This window comes from Dermacentor andersoni, chromosome 1 (assembly GCF_023375885.2).
Source record: "Dermacentor andersoni chromosome 1, qqDerAnde1_hic_scaffold, whole genome shotgun sequence".
Lineage (NCBI taxonomy): Eukaryota > Metazoa > Arthropoda > Arachnida > Ixodida > Ixodidae > Dermacentor > Dermacentor andersoni.
In genome coordinates this window covers 243,332,276-243,351,041 of record NC_092814.1, presented here as the reverse complement: position 1 = coordinate 243,351,041, position 18,766 = coordinate 243,332,276, and the positions used below count along the sequence as shown (strand labels likewise).

General features: G+C 44.4%; 1 protein-coding gene across 4 annotated transcripts in view; it reads left to right on the top strand.

Moving 5' to 3' along the window:
* Positions 1-18,766, top strand: part of Herc4 (HECT and RLD domain containing E3 ubiquitin ligase 4) — a 281,533-nt gene that overhangs the window by 94,470 nt on the left and 168,297 nt on the right. For 3 of the 4 annotated variants that reach the window (XM_055063579.2, XM_050196063.3, XM_055063578.2), the window contains 3 exons: positions 3,042-3,145; positions 8,819-8,961; positions 17,426-17,594. In XM_055063579.2, coding sequence (XP_054919554.1) covers positions 3,042-3,145; positions 8,819-8,961; positions 17,426-17,594 — 416 coding nt within the window. The remainder of the gene's footprint in view (positions 1-3,041; positions 3,146-8,818; positions 8,962-17,425; positions 17,595-18,766) is intronic. The other variant, XM_055063577.2, reaches the window with a different exon arrangement.

Sequence of the window (18,766 nt, the reverse complement as noted above, 5' to 3'; positions counted from 1 at the left end):
TTTATGACTGAAGTTCTCTGCCTCTTTTTTGTGACGCTGCCGGTTTGTTTCAGCGACTCGTAGGTGTTGAATGTTGTCATCGGGCTCGGTTGCGTACCCGGGTGCCAGCTTCAAAATATTCTTGCAGCCTGCTGTCTCCGGCCGCCTGCAGCTCCTAGGGCAAGAATAGTGTCTGCTTTTTCTTCGTTGGAAAAAGGCATCACGAAATTGCTCGCGCTTTAACAGCTGATGCACGATAGTCTGTTCATCGCTTACCATCTACCACCACCACCACGTCCGTCAGTTGATTTACGCAGTGCAGGAGATAACAGTTGCTAGCTTAAATCGAACAGCCAAGGCTTGCGTTGCTGCCCTGTCGCTTCTTAAGCGGCAGCACACCTATGGCTGTTTATGTGCGGAAAGCTTGGAAGCAGTGCAATCACGATGCGCAAGCGGGTATGTCACGTTGTGTTTTTTGTATTTCGCAGGATTCGCAGTGAGCTGAAAAACACTAATACTTAATAGAAAGACAGAAACTGTTTACTGGGACGCTTCGCAAACCGCCTCTGCAACTTTCTAATTGGAATTTTTTTCCTAGCTTCGTTGCTTCAGAAGTTAGTTAAATAATCTTGACTAATTTTTTTATTAAACAAAATACGAAAATAGCGTGATACACTGCATACAAAACTGAGCAACATGCATTTGGTCGCATCGTCTTAGAGTGCATTGGCATGTTTTTAAACTCTGGCTAAAGTTAGCTAAAACACCCTGTATAATACATCAAACAAGGCAAACAAACATGTTGCGCAATCACAGATTCACAGATCACAGTGTCCTAAGCCCCCCCCTCCCCTCCACTCCCCCGATGCATCGCGCGCGATGGAAGGCAGCGTGCTTCCTCCCCGCTTTTCTCCGTTGCGCACACAAGACTGACCCACCATCGTCAACTCAACCTCCCCCCCCACCCCCCACCCCGCTATGCTTTCACTCGCACATACTGCTTATGGCACATGCTGACGATGTTATCACCCTTGGAATTCGCATGGAACATGATGCCGACGACAGAAATGCGCCTTCAGTGTCCATATAATTGCTATCGCACAATATAGTAAGAGTATCCTGCAAATGAAGAGTCCCGTGGCCCATTACTTCTCGCAAAAGCAGTAACAAACCTACACCTAATGTAGCTACCTAAGGAATATCGAAGAAAACGTGAGACGCTTGGTCCACAGATAACCGTATGCATGCTGTTCGTTATCCTATACATTGGCAAGATAAACAACTTTCCGTAGACATTGCGATAACATCTAAACAATGGTGATGCCCTCAAGCGAACGCGTAGCAATCTGTCGAGTTCCCACAGTGGTGACGGCGAGTGACCATTGCTTCTTTTTCTTGTCTGCTAGCCAGAAAGCATCCAAAACTCTCTAAGGCCAAAATCCACTCGGCCAGAGAAAAACGAACGTGCACCACAGTGCGCCGCGCGGTTGTCAGGGCAACACGTGAAAAACACATGACCTCTGGCTGGCTGTGGCTGCCCGTGGGTAGCGAGAACAAAAAAAATTGAAGAGGCTCAATGTGTCCTCGCGAATAAAAGTCAAAGTGGAAAAAACAAATTAGAACGCAATTACCTTTGCTGGCTTTAGTCTCTTGACATGGATGCTTTGGCACAGGTGAAAGAAATGTTGAGGTTCTTTTCTGTGACGTGATGGCACAACTGAACCATCACAACGCTTCGTCTCATTGGACCTCGCTGCGTGCTTTGTCAACTTATTGAATAGTGTGTTGATTTAGCTTGTCTCGTTGTGTGGTCCGATGTACGACTTTAGAAAAGTCAATGAAGCTTTGGCGTCAAATGTTTATGAGAACGTTAAACCCACAAAGATCCGGAATTGAAAATATAAAGCACAACTTTGGAAATGTCAATGCACCTTTCGCATCAAAACTTTATGTGACCTTTATACCCATAATGTTTCTGAATTGAAATCCACGCGCTCCGTAGATTCCGCAGCTTCTGCGAGATGCTGCTATGAGCCCGCTCGCCATCAAAGTGCCCTTGAAACTTTGTGCTCGGGTGGGATCTTTGCGTTACGTGACTCCAGGTACATGGGCGTTGCCACGAAATGCAGCCTGAGTCCACAACCTTCGTGCCGAAATATCTTTTCGGGCGTGAAAAATACATTCTAGAGAAAATCCAAAATGATTTCCGGCACCGTGGGTTGTTTTGGGCGGTGGTGCATCACAGCATCAAAAAAAAATTTCGGGGGGGGGGGGGGGGGGGGGGGCTGAAAGGCTGAAGCCCCATAAGCCCCCCCCTCCCCCCTGGCTTTGCCCCTGTTTCCAGCTACTTTTTGGGTTCAGTTGTATAAAACAACATTTTGATAAGAAAGTAAGTGGAACAATAGTGCATTTTCACTGCAAGTTTCACAGTGCATATCTCTAAACCCATGCGATCATTAGAAGTCGTTCCAAGTGGTTGTGTCTCGCACACTCACAGGCCAGGACTTATAAATTGCAATATGTGCCCTAAAGTAATTACCTAAAAAGCTAATTAGTAAATTTTTATTAAGTAGTCAATTTTGCATTTTGATTTCTCGTGTGAGTTATGTCCACCGCTTTGACCAAGTCAGCTCTAGGACTATGGTTATGCTATCTACCACACAAGATTAAAAAAAAGTTGTGTGGTCTAAAAAGACACCCTGTATAAATGGGGTGCCATGTCGATGCAAGCAATTAATGTTCTTGGGGAAAGAAAATACACTTATTTTATAGTAGGGAATGTGGTAGGGAAGGTGAATTTGTGTCACTTTGCTTGGAGTGTCCTAGCAGATATGCATCCATTCATGCGACACTGTAACAAGGTTTGCTGTCAGCATTGTTAGGGCTGAAAAATGAGACCGCAAGCTGAATGATGAAGTCCTCTTTGCTTGCTCTGTAAGGTTGAAATGCAAGTCTCGTTTAAATAAAACTTTGTGTTTATGAACAGTTGGTTTATTGAAAGTTGGACTTGAGTATTGCCTTATTTTGAAACTGTTGCTAATCTAACTTGTTTTATGTTGCAGCTCAAAGCAGTGGTGTGTCTACAGCAGACCCTGATGCACCACTGGTGGTCTACCGAGTAATTGCAGGATGGGACCGCAATTTCCTTCTTTGCCACGAATACAAGGTGACTTTTTACCTGTCTTATGTTGCTATGTTTCTTTGTCAGCATTTTGATAACATAGTACCTCAATAACCTTAAAACACTTGTAGTTGCAGAAAAAATGCTGTGGCAAGAAATAATGTGTTGAGTAATTAATTAATAAATAATTAAATTGATATCATAATGGTGAATAAATGACTTTATAGTTTCTGATGACAGTAGTTGAGTTATTAGCAAGTCGGTGTTTAGTAAATCAAGATTGATACAGAAGCTGCTGTGCTGTTGTCTTGACCCAAGTTGTTCGTATACTGGTATTTTATAGGTAAGATTAGGCACCCATACAATTCCATGGGCCAATACTTTTATTATTTCGGTCATGAAATTTGCCCTCTCTGGGTAATATAACCTGCATGGTCAGGGCGCATGTGCTAGACCCCTGTGGCAATTATAATGATGACCCCAATGGCTTCAATGTCTGTCTCAACTGTGCTAGGAGGCAATGAATTTGTAAAAGACACTATCTGCTGGTTTTCGGCCTGCCTTTGGCTGATCTTGAAGCAAGAACAGCAGCTCACAATTATTTAATATCATATTTACCTGGGATAGTGATGTGCATCTTTTTTCCAATAAAATGGGTTCGAAAATTGTCTGTGCATTAAAATGGGATACAAAATAGAAACCACATTCACAGCGTTGGCAACAGCCTACTATTATCAGGGCCAGGGCCATTGTCATGACAAGATGGCCTTAGAAGCACTTCTAAACAGGCATGCTCACTAAAAAAAAAGTTTTCTTATTTGCCTAGCTAATGGCAACAGAGCTAGTTTTTTCGGTGTGCTGAGTCTTGAGCATCGTAGGACTAACTGGTCAAATAGTCTAGGCATTAGCCACCACCTGTTTGCTATTGTTGCAGAGTCATTCAAGAAATGCTGAATATCAAATGCAATGAACTACCTAGAGGACATGTGGCCCAAAGTGTTAAAGAGGTGTCAGAGACAATAATGGTCATAAAGTGTAAATAACTCACCATTCTGTGAAAGTAAACAGCCAGTTTTATCTTTTCTTTTGATTGTAAGAATCAGAGGCATGCTACTTTCTTTTTATAAGATTGGGTAATTTGAACCCCTAAAAACAGGGCGTACATTAGATTTGAGAGCATATTATAAGTTGGTAAACACTGCCATATAAAGCAGCAGTGTGTTTGGGCATCTTTTTTTTCTGCATCTTATTTTAACTTGACCCCCTGGATAATTCAGTAGATTTTGTTGGTACCGTCACTGTGTAATTTACAGAAGTCAATGCCATTTACAGTCGAACCGTAATATAACAAACACTCATATTTATTTATATTTTATTTATTGGTTCTGCAACCAACATTATAGGGACTTTAGCAGGGTTGGTTACAAAATAAAAGAAACTTGCAGAAGTTGCAAAATCTGCATAAAAAAGGCACATTATTACAAAAATAACAGTACTATAAAGACAAAAGAACGCATAAAATTACGCTGCAAAAGCTACAAATTATGTTTCAGTTGTCAAAAATATAAAATGTTTTAGAGCACAGCTCTCAAGCGCCCATTCCTGCGTTGAACATTGGCGGCGTAACTGAGTGAATGAGTAGAGCGAAGGATAAATGAGCGAACGTTGAGCGCAGTGACGGATGAAAATAGACCTCTCGCCCCTGCGAGAGCTCTCTTCGTTCTCGCTGAGGTGAGAAAGCTCAAGGAGGAAAGAGGAGGAGGAAGCTACAGTGAAAGAAAGCATGAAGTGGAAAGCGGAGGAGGAGTGGAGGGGAGAGATGGCATGTACTGAGTTGTTGGCAGCCACGGTGTCCGCAGCTGTGTGGGTGATCTCATCTGTGCTTCCGAGGGGGGGCCAGAGTGGCATGAGGTGGAGAGGGCTACTCTCGTCCGCGGCGTCATCTGCTGAAGTCAGTTCGCAGTACAAGCGTGTGTGACGGGGATCACTGCTTCTGCAAGAGGCGATGGCGAGTGGCTATGAGTAAGGCTCAGGTGTTGCCGTTGTTGATGCTGGTAGTAAGATTTCCCCGTGACGAAGGGCCGCTCTCGTCGTTGGTGGAATGAAAGCACGAGAAGAAAAGCGTAGTGCCATGCAAGGCAGGTTGTGTGGTGATGATGGCTACGATATGGCGCCAGAGCCACGCACATCATCTATATGGAAAAAGAAGGCTGCATAAGCGGAAGTCTGTCTGCGGCTGCAGCTGTGAATCATGCCCATGCATCACCCACGCACTGCTTCTCGCGATCTCCCCATTAGTGAGGCAATCGCATCACACTTCGCTCCATTTGCAATGTGCCGCACGAGACAGATTGTCCATGCCAGTTACACTACTCGCAGCATTCTCTTCTTAATATACCATATTTACTCGAATCTAACGCAAACTTCTTTTCCGATAAACGGGTCCTAAAATTATGTGCGCGTTAGAATTGAATATGACCCTAAATCTGCGTTACCATATTGCCATCGGCATTTTAAGATGGCTGCCTCGTATGTGCTTCGAGCTTAGCTGCCGTTAGCTTCCTCCATGTGTTGTAGTATGTGTGCTTAGGCAATGATTCCTTTGGCTTTGGTTAGTGCACTGCCCATTTTCCAGTTTTCTGAATTTGCTCTATCTGCTTGGAAGTGCCGTCTGCAAAGACATGCTGATTTCATCATGATGCCACAATTAAAAGGAAAGTGATCGCATGTGTGGAGACTGATGGAAATCAGTCCACATCACGGGTGTTCAGAGTTCCAGAAACTTGCGTGCGGGACTGGTGCAAACAGGAGAGGTGTTCTACATGGATGGCTGCTACATACAGCGCAACCGCGTGGCCTCTATCTTGAAAGCGATCTGCGATAGAGACAAGAGTCTATGCATCTAGGCATACCATGCTGTGCTCTCATCACTTAGTTCGCATTGAAGCGAGAGGCCGCACAAAGGTGAATTCCCTCATTCCTGCTACCGCACTTCCTCACTCCAGCGTTCTTATAAAGAGTTTTCGCGGTCATTGAGTGAGACGTGTTCATGTTTGCTTGCACACACGTGACACCATGCTTGTTAATTTAGTTAGTAAGCGAATGTTTAAAAGTTTATACGGCCCATAAAACTACTATCCTTACTTTTTGTATAGCTATATGCTAATTTTCTATTGTAGTCGATGCTTCGCCTTTCGGGCGAAACTGCAACTTTTTTTATTTATCGCAACTTTAGTGCTTTGGAAGTAAATCTTTGTTTTTTCCAAATGAGAAAAGGTTGTATTTCTGTATGAAAGAATGAGGTGTGTGGTACTGTAAAGGACTTTTCTTTTTTTTTTAGGTCATGGCAAACGGGTGCACGTTACAATTGAGGGCATTTTCTTTTCCTTTTTTTTGGTCACAGAGAAAACGGGAAAATTGAGGGCGCATTAGAATTGAGTAAATTCGGTAAACCGAGTACCTATGTAATCATAATACAAAACATTGACATGCGAAATGAAAACATGTATATAGCTGCGCTCAAATTTTGCATTAGGGAGTACCGTAATCGTCGGTGAATTTTTTTCACCAATATCAGCATGTAACGAATACGCTCGAACCTCATTGATATGATCTGTTATGTACGATCTCCCAGTGCCAATGTTTGCCATCAAGAACACCACAAATTACCCAATACAGTTATTCTGTTTTTACCAGTGCATATGTTCCCCGAAATCACAATCTTTTGGTGCCAACATTCAGTACATTGCCAAACTACGATTGCATGATATGTTTTTTGGCGGCTGCATCCCATGTAAAAAAGGAAAGGCGTGAGGCGTGCATGATCGAGAACAGTAGCCGTCTGCTTAAGCAGCTTCCCTGCGAAACTCACACGTCCATCTTATGTGAAAACGTCGGCGCATACTCAGTTTTCCATTATAGTACCAGCAAAAATAGTCTCCCGGGTCGTCGCACTCCGCATTCATAGCTATCGCCATCAACCCTATTGCGATAAGCATCTTTACCTATCTGTTTCACAGCATGTGAGGCATAGTGCTGTTGGAAATATATTGCATGCTTTTAATAGGCGCTAATCCAAATCCACAACTGTTCCTTGCTGCAGGTGGTGTGAAGTGAGCGTCATGTTTCGCTCTGACAGCGTTGTATTCTGGCATCCTTCACCAGCTCGATTTCGTTTCAATTTCGTCGCCGCTTTAAACGGTTTGCAATAGGAAAACGGCAACTTGTGTCTCCGGTCGCTCGGGCACCACTAGCTCAATGTGCGTTGGTTGTGTTGAAACGATTTGCGCTGAGTGGGCAGGCCGAATTGGAGGAACGTAAACGTAAGCTCACCGAAGCAACAAAAATGACAATGCGTGTCATTGGGCCATTCAAACTCCACCGGCGCATGTTGGAGTCTGGTGCGGCAAATATTCGCACAGTGTGTTGCATTACATAGATGTCAGCTACGGTTGAGTCTGTCAAATTTTTTAGTGAATGTGGATTGTACGTTTTCCCAATTAGTATGTTTTTCTTGCATTTCTTTCCCGGAGGGTAAGAACAAGGTTTCACTGTACATGCTTATAATGAATACTGGATATTACAAAGGCATTCTCATGTCAGCTGTGACTTCGTTATTGTTCTCATTATTATGCATTATTCATTATTATTAATCTTGTTACAGTCCACTCTCGTTACAACGGACCCTGATAAACCCACAAAAAACATTAGTTTTATCCGAAGTCCATAATATCTGAGATGCCTTACTTCCAAAACTTTCGTAGCGATGTCTAACAACTTTATTACAAAGACTGAGTAACGAACGTCCAAAGTAAAAGACAAGCAAACAAAGTTGCAGTTTCGCTTGAAAGGCGAAGCATTGATTGCGATAGAAAATTAAGCAAGAGCAGCGTAGCAGCAGCAGCGAGCGAATTGACCTTCGTGCTGTCTCTCGCTTCAACACGAACTAAACGTGAGAAGCACTGCACATACGAAGCTACCGGCACTGGGCGCACTTAGTCCACATTGCAGATCGCCTTGAAGATGAGGTCGGCGCAGGCACGCACTTTGTTCACATCTCAGATCACTTTCAAGATATGGCACCTGTGCGGGCGTGCACTTTGTCCACACCGCAGTTCGCTTTCAAGATATGGCGCCCCACACCGTTAACAGCAGCCACTGGAATAAAACCTTCCCCCCCATGCCTTGCGCGTGAAAGGCGGTGCGCTTCCGCCCCGCTTCTGAAAACTGGTCAGCAGAATTGGTTCCAAGTGGACATAACTTTCAAAGCCATTAGCTACAATTTGTATGGTGCAATATGTGCTGTAATTAGCTTAAAATTAATTAACAATGTTTCCTTAATTAGTCTAATATTCATTTTATTTCTCTTGGAAATAATATCCACCTCAGAGTAGCTTGATCAAGAGTAAGAATTTTGCAACATGCCAAGAGGGATTTTTAAAAATTCTGTTAATGATTTTTAAGAAATGCATACACGCACGCAAGCATACATGCACAGAGAGAGAGAGAGACAATAGTATGGGATCAACATGGCACCCCCCTATCCCTTGCCTGCCATGGCAGCTAGTTCAATAATCTGTGAACCAGAGAAAAAGAGGCTAAAGTGTTTTTGCATAACTTTACCTATCTGTTAGGTGTAATGGAGTTGAAGTTTATTTAAAGTCTTGTTTGTTGAGCAGCATTATGCAACATGAGAAGCAGGAGTTGACAAAACTAAAGCTTTTTACGCAGGCAGATGCCCCTCGTCCAGTGGACCAGCGTTTCCATCAAAAGGAAACGCAGATCTTGAGCCTGGACAACGACATTCTCGAACAGTTACCATTTCTTGCAGCCACAGAACAGGTGCCCCAGGAGTTACTTGCGTAAGTGCATTTGACGAATAAATTTTTGTTTTTTTTAGAAGGCTGTTTTTTATTCTGCATGTAATGTTAGAAACAGACTTTTCCCTCCGTTGTTAAAACCAATTAGGAGGTGTGTGTATTGACCTATTTTGCGAAGCAGTTTGCTCTAGAGAAATGAGATGGCACTTTCGGTGGCATGCCGCACGTAGCCTCAGCGAAAGCGCACGAATACGAAACCATTACTTCTTCTGCCCTGCTTCTTTGTGATCAACTGTCAAAAATGCAACTGGGTTTTCGCTAATGCACTGTGCTCCATTCAATTCATGCTGCAAAATATGGAGCGGTGGAATGAAGACATCTGCAGTTGTTGTCTGCAAAAATTGTGACTGGCATATTGTCATGGTACAATGCGGACAGAAGACAGGGAGAAGCTCTTCAAGAACAACAGGACAACCTGTTAAAACAAACGGAACGGCGGCACGTCTTCTTCGTCCTCGCCTATCTCAGCCACCCACTAGATGGAGTCCGTTAATGCCCCCATCGTCGTTGTCTTCTGCATAGAATACATGCGTCAATATTAAGGAATGGAATAAATCAGTATGTCCAATTTCATGGGCCGCTTTTACATAAGGACTGCCTGTGTTGCCGGCTCTTTGCGATGCATGACTTCCCTTGAGGATAAAAAAAATTCACTCATCTGCCAGCATTGTAGCACTAACCTCCAAGGAAAAGACTTCAACCCTGGTGTGCCTGCAAGAGTGATTATTGCTCAATATACATTGACAAATAGAGTAGCACCACTTCTTGTCTTGTAGTAAGTTTCTCGCATGTTATCTACACACATACACCCCAACACACACTCATAATTACGCCCACTCTATCACCAACATATCAAGATGAAGTGAACAGGCGCACACTTGAGTCAATGTGCCGAAGCATGGGTGACGATGACTACACCGACAGCGCACTAATGTTCGAAGCTGAACATTTCGTAACTGTCCACACAGTAAGCGAGTGACTAGCAATAATGCATATTCGCTACATGCTATTACAATGTACAGGACAACTACGTTACAAGCCTTGTGCGCAGCAAGAACAAATATATTGCAACTGAGCACACCTGCGAGTGATTGGGCAGAAAATACACAATCAGATAGTGACCGCCCGGGGAACTTTACTGAGTCAGAAATATGACAAGCCGCTGTTTAATAGTATTTGCTGAATAGAGAATGAAGAGCTAAACACACTGATTTGATTCAATTCATAGACAGAAAATTTGTAAACAGATAGCTTGGAACAGAGTTTTAGCTCCGCCTTTATTACAAGCACTGTGTACGCTGCTCGGGCCATTTGGACAAAGCATAACGAGCTCTGAAAGCGCTTATGTGTCCTTAGAAGCTGTAGCCGAAGCTTCGCTTGTCGTCCACCCAGTCACCATCTACGATACCCGCCGAAACAGAGGTTTGCAGAGCCGCACTGGCGTCATGTATATCTATTGTAAGCACGGAGGCAACGGAGGCAGCTAAGGCAAGCATTGGACGTGTCGCTGCGTAATGAAACATGGCAGTGCCCACAGTATCGCTGTGAAAAGGGTCAATACAGTTGATCCTGGATATATCAAATTCGGATACATCAAAGTATTGTCTATATCGAACAGTTGTAAAAGCTTAAATGATATTGCGCGACATAAAAACGACACGGACGTGAGAGAAGACGACACACCAAGTGCAAACTTTCGTCGTTTTTATGTCGCGCAATATCATTTAAGCAATGGATTACCAACTTACCCGGAATGCTGCTCTCATTAAGTTGTAAAAGCCCTTTGAAAATCCCATGCAAAAGTATAGTGATGTACTGCACACACAGGCTGTTTCACACTTAGGGGAAAACTCCGAGCGCATTGCATCGCGATGTGGTGAGTGCTTGAGTCAGGTGGCGACAGCAGCTCGCGCAGGCACAGACACTCGAGAAGCGTAGCCTTGAACCGTGTCATCTGTTACGGCTGCGTGTGCTAGCCGCATTGTTGGCAAGCATGTTACTGTTGGAGGCAATGCACGGATTTCATCATTGCTGCTTGAACTGAGCCAATATTCTTTACTAAGTGTTGTGCGACACCCACTGAAACGCGTTGAAGGCCAGTTCATCGCTGAAAGGTATGGGGCAATCATAGACTATGTACTGATTCCGTACGTTCTTGAGGGCCCATTCCTGGAAGGCGACTATATATTCTAACATGATAGGTCACTGATCCACACTGCTTTTGTTGTGCAAGAACTGCTCAAAGACTGTGGCGTCACTGCCACCCCAATCCCCGGACCTCAACATCATTGAAAATGTCTGGGGCTCATTGAAAGTATCGCTGGCACGCCGTCCTGTCCATGCGTTGTCCGAGGATATGCTTTGGTCCACCATCGTCAGTGTGTGGGATGTGCTGCAAAGGAATACCGTATATCGCTGACCAGTTAACTCTACACCTCACTGCACTCTAGCATGAGTGCTGTCATCGCTGCCGCTGAGGACATAACGAGATACTAAGTGAAGTTCGGAGTGTGACGTGTGCATTTCGCCGCCGGCCTGCCGGTAGGGTCTGCCTGGTGTAATGAACTATTGTTGAGAAGAATCACTTCCAGAATGGTATTGCAGGAGAAAGACATGGTGGTGTTCGCTTGCGAAATAAAATGGTATTACAGGAGAATGACATGGTGCTTTCCTTCCTTGACAGGCATATAATTTGACGGCAGTTTTTTCCAGCTCATTGTCTTAACCTAATGCATTCCTTTATTCGTATCTGTTTGTTTCATCGTGTTTGACCCCATAGTTATTATTGTTGAGTGCTTTGTTTTCCTTTCGCGTCAAATAAAGACCAAACAGGTTGTGCGCACATTTTGGCGTCTTTCTTGTTGCTGCGTATTACGGTAGCACACATAGTGAATAAATATAATTGCACGCACTCAGTACCCCGGCCTTTTGAAAGAACGAAGCATGCTGTGAAAGAAAGTTTGTGGAATTTCATTATCGCCAACGAAGGCTCAGAGGTTGGCATTGCACAACGCTTAGTCAAGAATATCGGCTCAGTTCCTGCCGTAACAATAAAATCCGCACACTGTCCCTGACAGTAGCACGCTTTCCGACAATGTGGCCAGCGTGCCGTCTCCGTAGCAGACGACGTGGATCAAGATCTCACTCCTAGAATGTCTGCGCCTGCATGAGCTGCTGCTGCTGCCTGACTCCAGCGCTTGCCGCATCGTGATACAATGCACTCCGAGTTTTCCCCTAAGTGTGAAACAGCCGGTACATCGAACTCCTGTTCACAGTCATAATCAATATACAGTTAAACCTCGATATAACGAAGTAGGTAAAATCAGCTATTTGCTTCCTTATATCGAAATTTTGAAATTCGACATTTTATGCAAATAAGTACAGTCGCTGATACATTTTTCTTGCATGGAAAGGAGCCGCAGAATTTTTCAAATTATTTGTTTGAATTATGTGTTTTAACAAATTATGTTTGAATAAGAAAACAATTTATTTTGATGAATGATACAGTTTCATGCCACATCGACGAAATCTTCACACTGGTGGTACAAATTAAGTGAAGGCAGCCACGCTTTCACGTGCACTCCGCCCCCATGGCTGATAGCGTCACCTACACTGGGGCAACGTTATCATGAAAAGTGCCAGAAGCGGGGACCGAATGCTTCGCCTGCCTCTTGTCCATTGAGTCACCGAAAGTCGAGATTACACAACCTCCAATACTAAACGCATGGGAAGACAGCTTACATGATGGCACACCGTCTCGGCATGCCCGCTCTTTTGACACGCGGCAGATTACCTCTAAAGCAGTGTGCACGGCTGCGTATACGCTCGGCCGCGCTTACAGCCATGCGCAGCCACGGCCGAGATGTGCGCCATTAATAGTAACGGACATGCTGCTGGGAACGATAATGTGTGATTCGCACTACAAGTGCGTTGATGGCAGCATGGCTGATGTGTATCCATACAGGCTAGTTTGCTTCCGCAGTCTGTTCATTTCTACCTTTTCTTGATTAAACGCACAACAAGCACTTCAAAGTGCGTGAGTCGCACCGTCGTCACATGTCAGGGCAATGTGGGCTTTTCAGGTTAGCATTTCGATTATTATATCAAAGACCACGCTGCAGAGGCAAAAAATAAGACAAGTTTTGTGCATTGGACACGGTCTTAGAGAAGCAAATAGATAAGTTCCCGCTTTTCACGATCTCTGGAAATTGTCTGAGACATGCGGAGGTCTCAGATGAGCTTCAGATTGGCTTGTTTTATATATCGAATTATCAATGCATCAGACTATTTCACGATCCCCTTTGAGTTCGATATATCCGGGACCAACTTTAGTTCAAGATTACTGTGTAAGGTGAGAGTATTAACATATTACTTGGATGCTGTTCTTGTTTGTGAAGATTTTGGCAGTACTTGATTGTAGGAAATGTCTTAATATTTTATATGTTCATGGAGCATTCAGCAGTGCATTTTTCATGCTTGAAGTTCTCGTGGCTGTTGGTACTGGTCTGAAAGTGATGAGGATATGCTTGTTAATGTGTGTCTGCTGTATACAAAAATATTTTACATTGAACAATATGCGCAAGGTGTTGCAGAGCTGCTTCAGAATTGGTTTCTTAGTTTGTCCATCAACTGCAAAAGAAGAAAAGGTGTGGGTTTCCACATTCCAAAGGGACCGTGCAGTGTTCTTGAGAAGGTTTCTTGGGCTGCACTGATAGGACTGTCATGATGTGGTGATTTCATGCATTCAATATATCATGGAACTGGAACTATGATGATTGGGTAGGAATGCAATGAGCAGTTTGTGTTAGTGTGGCATCATGGGTGCAGTGCAGAAACTAGGAAATTATCTTTTGCATCAGAAAACAAATGAAGTGTTCCCCCTGACATGCCGCATGTTCCCCATGACAGACGGCAGCACCATTTCCAAATGCTTCCTGTACAATAGGAACTTACCCGTTTTCACATTTGCAAAGCTTTCCCACATAGCATGGGCATCATTATGCCTAGTATTGAGGCTGACAAATCTTCATAATAATTTTTTTACGTGATCTGACCTACAAAAGTTGGGAACCAGGAACCAGGAGCACAATCGGAGATCATTGTTCGGAACACATGTTCAGTTTCACCTCACGTGATTGGCTTAGGCTGTGCCAATGTCGTCAGCTGCGGGGGGTGGCCACGTTTTTGGTGACGTTAAAATGATGACACTCTCTTGTCGCCCATTTTCAAACCAAACACTTCGTCTACTAGGAGTAGAACATGATGAGAGGTGTTGCGTTCGAGCCATTCGCACTCACTACGATGCCGGTTTCGCATGGCACATCTGATGAATTGTAGTGGATCCAAACAGTGGTTGTGGCTACAGAATGACACATTCTGATCCAATCCATAGTCTAATTCTAGAAAATGGCAGTTGCAATGGGAGCTTCGGTTCTTTCGTTGGCATTGCTTGAGGAAGAAGCAGAGTAGTTGGAGGTGCAAAATACGTGTTAAGAGAAGGCAGAAAGCGAATTCCAGTGTGGCTTTTGTTTCTCGAAACAAACAGTGCATTGAACAGCTCCCTTTGACACGCCGAGACCAGGGGGCCGCTTAGTGGCTGTTGTGTTGGGCTGCTAAGCACGAAGTTGCGGGATCGAATCTCAGCCACGGCGGCCGCATTTCACTGGGGGCGAAATGTGAAAACACCCATGTAATTAAATTTAGGTGCACGTTAAAGAACCCCAGGTGGTCCAAATTTTCCAAGTCCCCCACTACGGCATGCCTCATAATCAGATCATGGTTTTGGCACATAAAACCCCATTTCATTTTTTTTTTTAGACCTGGGGGCCCAGTCGGGCATCTCGGTGTGACGACGTGTTGTTGTTTCTTGAAAATTCCTATCGTTTTTTTTTTTTTTCTCTGTGCACAACACCACCTAGCGACCATGCAGAGAAACTAATAGTAATAAATTGTAGTAGTCATACGTATTACTATTTGAGAACGTGTTTAAGCTTGAGAAGAAAAAATGAATATTTTCATATAAAAATTTTATTCATTAGAAGGCGAGAAACATTTTGTTTTGTTGTATATTTTACCCGAGCAGACAGCAAACGAGGCACATAAACTTCTGGGGAATTCACTGCTTGCCGATTGGCTGCTCTCTCCAATTCCATTCTCACAAATTTTGTGAACGGCCCAGTTCGCGACGTTGCAGCAAACGAACGCATTCAGTTCCAAACAAAGATATCCAATTCCCCTCAGTTGCATATATATATATATATATATATATATATATATATATATATATATATATATATATATATATATATATATATATATATATATATAATATTACTCAGTACTAATACTAAAAATAGCAAATTATCACTTTCATTCGCGTTCCTTAAAGTTTCTCATAAGAATTCTCAAAAATTGTTTCTGCAATTATTACTGCTATACATCCATTCAAAACACCAGTGATCAGGCTATAATTTTATATATTGCATTATATGGTGAGACTACAATGGCTTGAAATAAAATGTTGAAACAAAAGCACTGAAAATTATCACTTTTCCAGTAGTAACGAAAGAGTTAATTCATTTTTCTGGGCTATTTCTCTTGATTGATTGATTGATTGATTGATTGATTGATTGATTTTTATTTTCTTAAAGTTAAAGGGGAAGCTCCTCTACTTGGTGCTGCAAAAAGTTTCCTGTAACTGCATTCCTTAGCATGCATATGTGTTTTGTAGTCTGTTCATTTAAGGAGGGGTTTGTTGGCTCACACACTTCTGACATAGTTTTCAAACTATACTGTCAAATACACATAGGGTAAAACATAGGGGCTGTAAAGTCTGTTACACAGTGGCATGTTGGTTTGAAGTGTACGTGATGATAACGGAACCTTGCGGAGAGTGCTGTAACCATGGCAGTACCATCAATAAGCCGAACAGGCTTGGCAACAATAACAAGCTGCTTCTCCCATGTAAAACCAATGCCCGCTGCTGTTGGGCACTCTAGTGCCGTGTGAATCCAGAGCCATGAAATGTGGATGTGGGACACTGGGGACAGTGAAGTGTGCATCCAGAGCCATGAAAATTCAAATTCAGGGTTACCCTAATTTTGCTCGTATTTGGAAGTTTCTGCATCTGATGACTTACATCTGTGCGCATTTATTACAGTAGAACCACGTTCATACATTTTGGACGCGAGAAAAATGTACTGAACGGGAAAATGTACAATCCAATGTAATTAAAGATATTTGGCGGACTCAACTATTGTTCACATCTATGTAATGTGAAACGTCGCGTGGATCATTGGGGCATGAGATGAGACGCCGACGTGCATTGAGCTGGTGGTGCTCGGGCAGCCCGAGAAGTGTTTTGTTGTTTTCCTATTGCGCAGTGTTGTAAGAGGGAGAAAGGAAACCGATACGAAATCGAGCTGGTGGGCGACGCCGGATGCTGCCGAAGCGACACGTGATGCCCACATCGCACCGCTTGTAGCAGGGAATGGCGGCGCATTTAGATTATCACCTACTAAAAGCATACAGTATGCAACCAATGGCACTAAGCACCATGCACTATAAAACAGATTGGCGAAGATGCTTATCGCAATAGGTTTGGCCGCGATAGCTGTGAATGCGGCGTGTAATGACCCGGGCATTGATTTGCTGGTACCAGAATAATAAACTGTGTGTGCCGTCGTTTTCACGTGAGACGGGCAGCTATATACTGTTCTCGATCACGCGCGCCTCACGCTTTTTCATGTTCACATGGAATCTAGCAGCCGGAATACATCTACGATCGCAGTCTGCTCCAGGGAACAACGGCGTGTTTTGGTTATCGCCTATTAAAAGCATGTGTTATGCTCCCAACGGCACCACGCACTGTGAAACAGATAGGTGAAGATGCTTATCGCAATAGGATTGGCAGTGATAGCTGTGAAAGCCGCGTGCGACGACCCCGTAAAAGATTTGCTGGTACCGAAGTGAGAACCTGAGTGCGCGCCACTGTTTTTCACGTGAGATTGGCAGGTGACTATTGCAGTGAAGCTGACACGGCGGGCAGCTATATACTGTTCTCAACCATGCGCACCTTGCGTATTTTCTTGTTTACGTGGAATCTAGTGGCCGGAAAACGTATCACATGATCGCAGTTTGGCGACGTATTGAACGTTGGTACCAAAAAATCATGTTTTCTGGGAACATATGAACCGGTCAAAAATAAGTGTAACTCTATTGGGTCATCTTTTTTTATGTTCTCAATTGCGAACTTTGGCGCCAGGAAAACGTACATAATGGGAATGTATCAGTGAGGTTCCACTGTGTCGTAATTCATTTTGCTGTTGCTTCTTTGACATGTTCGGAGTAGTTATAGAATAAAAATGGTGGTTGCAGGGCCCCCTTAATTCTGAACACTGTGCACATAGTGTTTATAGCTGGAGATAACTGCTGTGTACATTTGCAGCTATTTGGAGACCGTTTTTGCTTCCTGTGCCTGCCTTAATGCATCGTACTTGAAAGAAGACGACGGACACTTCAACTGCAGTGAGCTCAACCCTGGTGTGGACTTGGAGGCAGCACGCCACGGCTTCCACTGTATTCAGGATGCCAAAAACCCGTCAGTGCCAGAAGTGGTAAGATATACTGGTTCTCTTTTGGTCATCTGCTTGGTGCTGCAAAAAGTTTCCTGTAATTGTATCCCTTAGCTTGCGTACCTGTTTTGTAGTCTGTTCATGGTCTGAGGAGGGGTTTGTGGCTAGTCTCCTTTCATAAATAATAGTAGCATACTTTTCCATAGTGTACGGCAGTACTGCTGGATGGCAGGAAAGCATCCAGGACTATATAAGGATGGAATAAACCCTGTTGGGCACTTGCCCGCCCAGGAGAGTCGGCTGCGGTATTATTCGCTTGCTCAACATGGTGTCAGAAGTTGGGGGGATCTGTCTCCGATAATCCCGTGCTTGCGGCTTTGACACACGGCCTGGCCCCGCCGCCGCCACTCTCCGTCGAAGAAGTCACCTTCCCTCCCTCATGGCCACCGGAGAAGGCTCCGTCCGCTGCTTTGTCGGCCTCTCGTTCCTGTAAGGCATGGCCCAGTTGCGTCCACCGCCGGCATTTGACTTTGACAACCCCAGCTCCTGGTCCTCATGGCTGCTGCAGTATGAGGACTACTCATTCACCACTGCACTCTACGCCACTCTGACTGAGGTCCAAGTGTGCTCCATGCTCTACTGCATGGGCCCGCAAGCCAGGGTGGTCCTCGCATCCACTACACTGCGAGAGGCAGACCCGAAGGACGTCGCCACCGTGAAGAAGGCGTTCACTGACCACTTAGTCCACCTGCCGAATGAGCTGTACGAGTCAGCACGCTTTTACTGCCGTACGGAGCAACCGGGTGAGATGGCCGACGCGTTTTTCACTGTGCTTCGGACGATGGTCAAGTGCTGCAACTACTCCTCGCCCAATGTCGAAGAGCGGCTCGTCTGACACCATTTCCTTGTGGGCTTCCTTGACCGCAAGCTCTAGGAGCAGCTTTGTCGGAACCCGAGAATGACGTTGCACGAAGCGGTCACGCACGTTCGCCAACATGAAGACACTGATAACGAGTGCAAGGCTCATGACTCTGCTGATTCATCGTCACTTGTTTTCGCAAGGGAAAGCCAGCGCCAGCTGATAAGACAACCCAGCAGCTGTGCCCATTCTGCGGCCGTGCATCACACCCTCGCGATGACTATCTGGCTCGTAGAGCATCCTGCAACTTTTGCTGCAAGAGTGGCCACTTCGAGAATGTGGGCCCCAAGAAGAA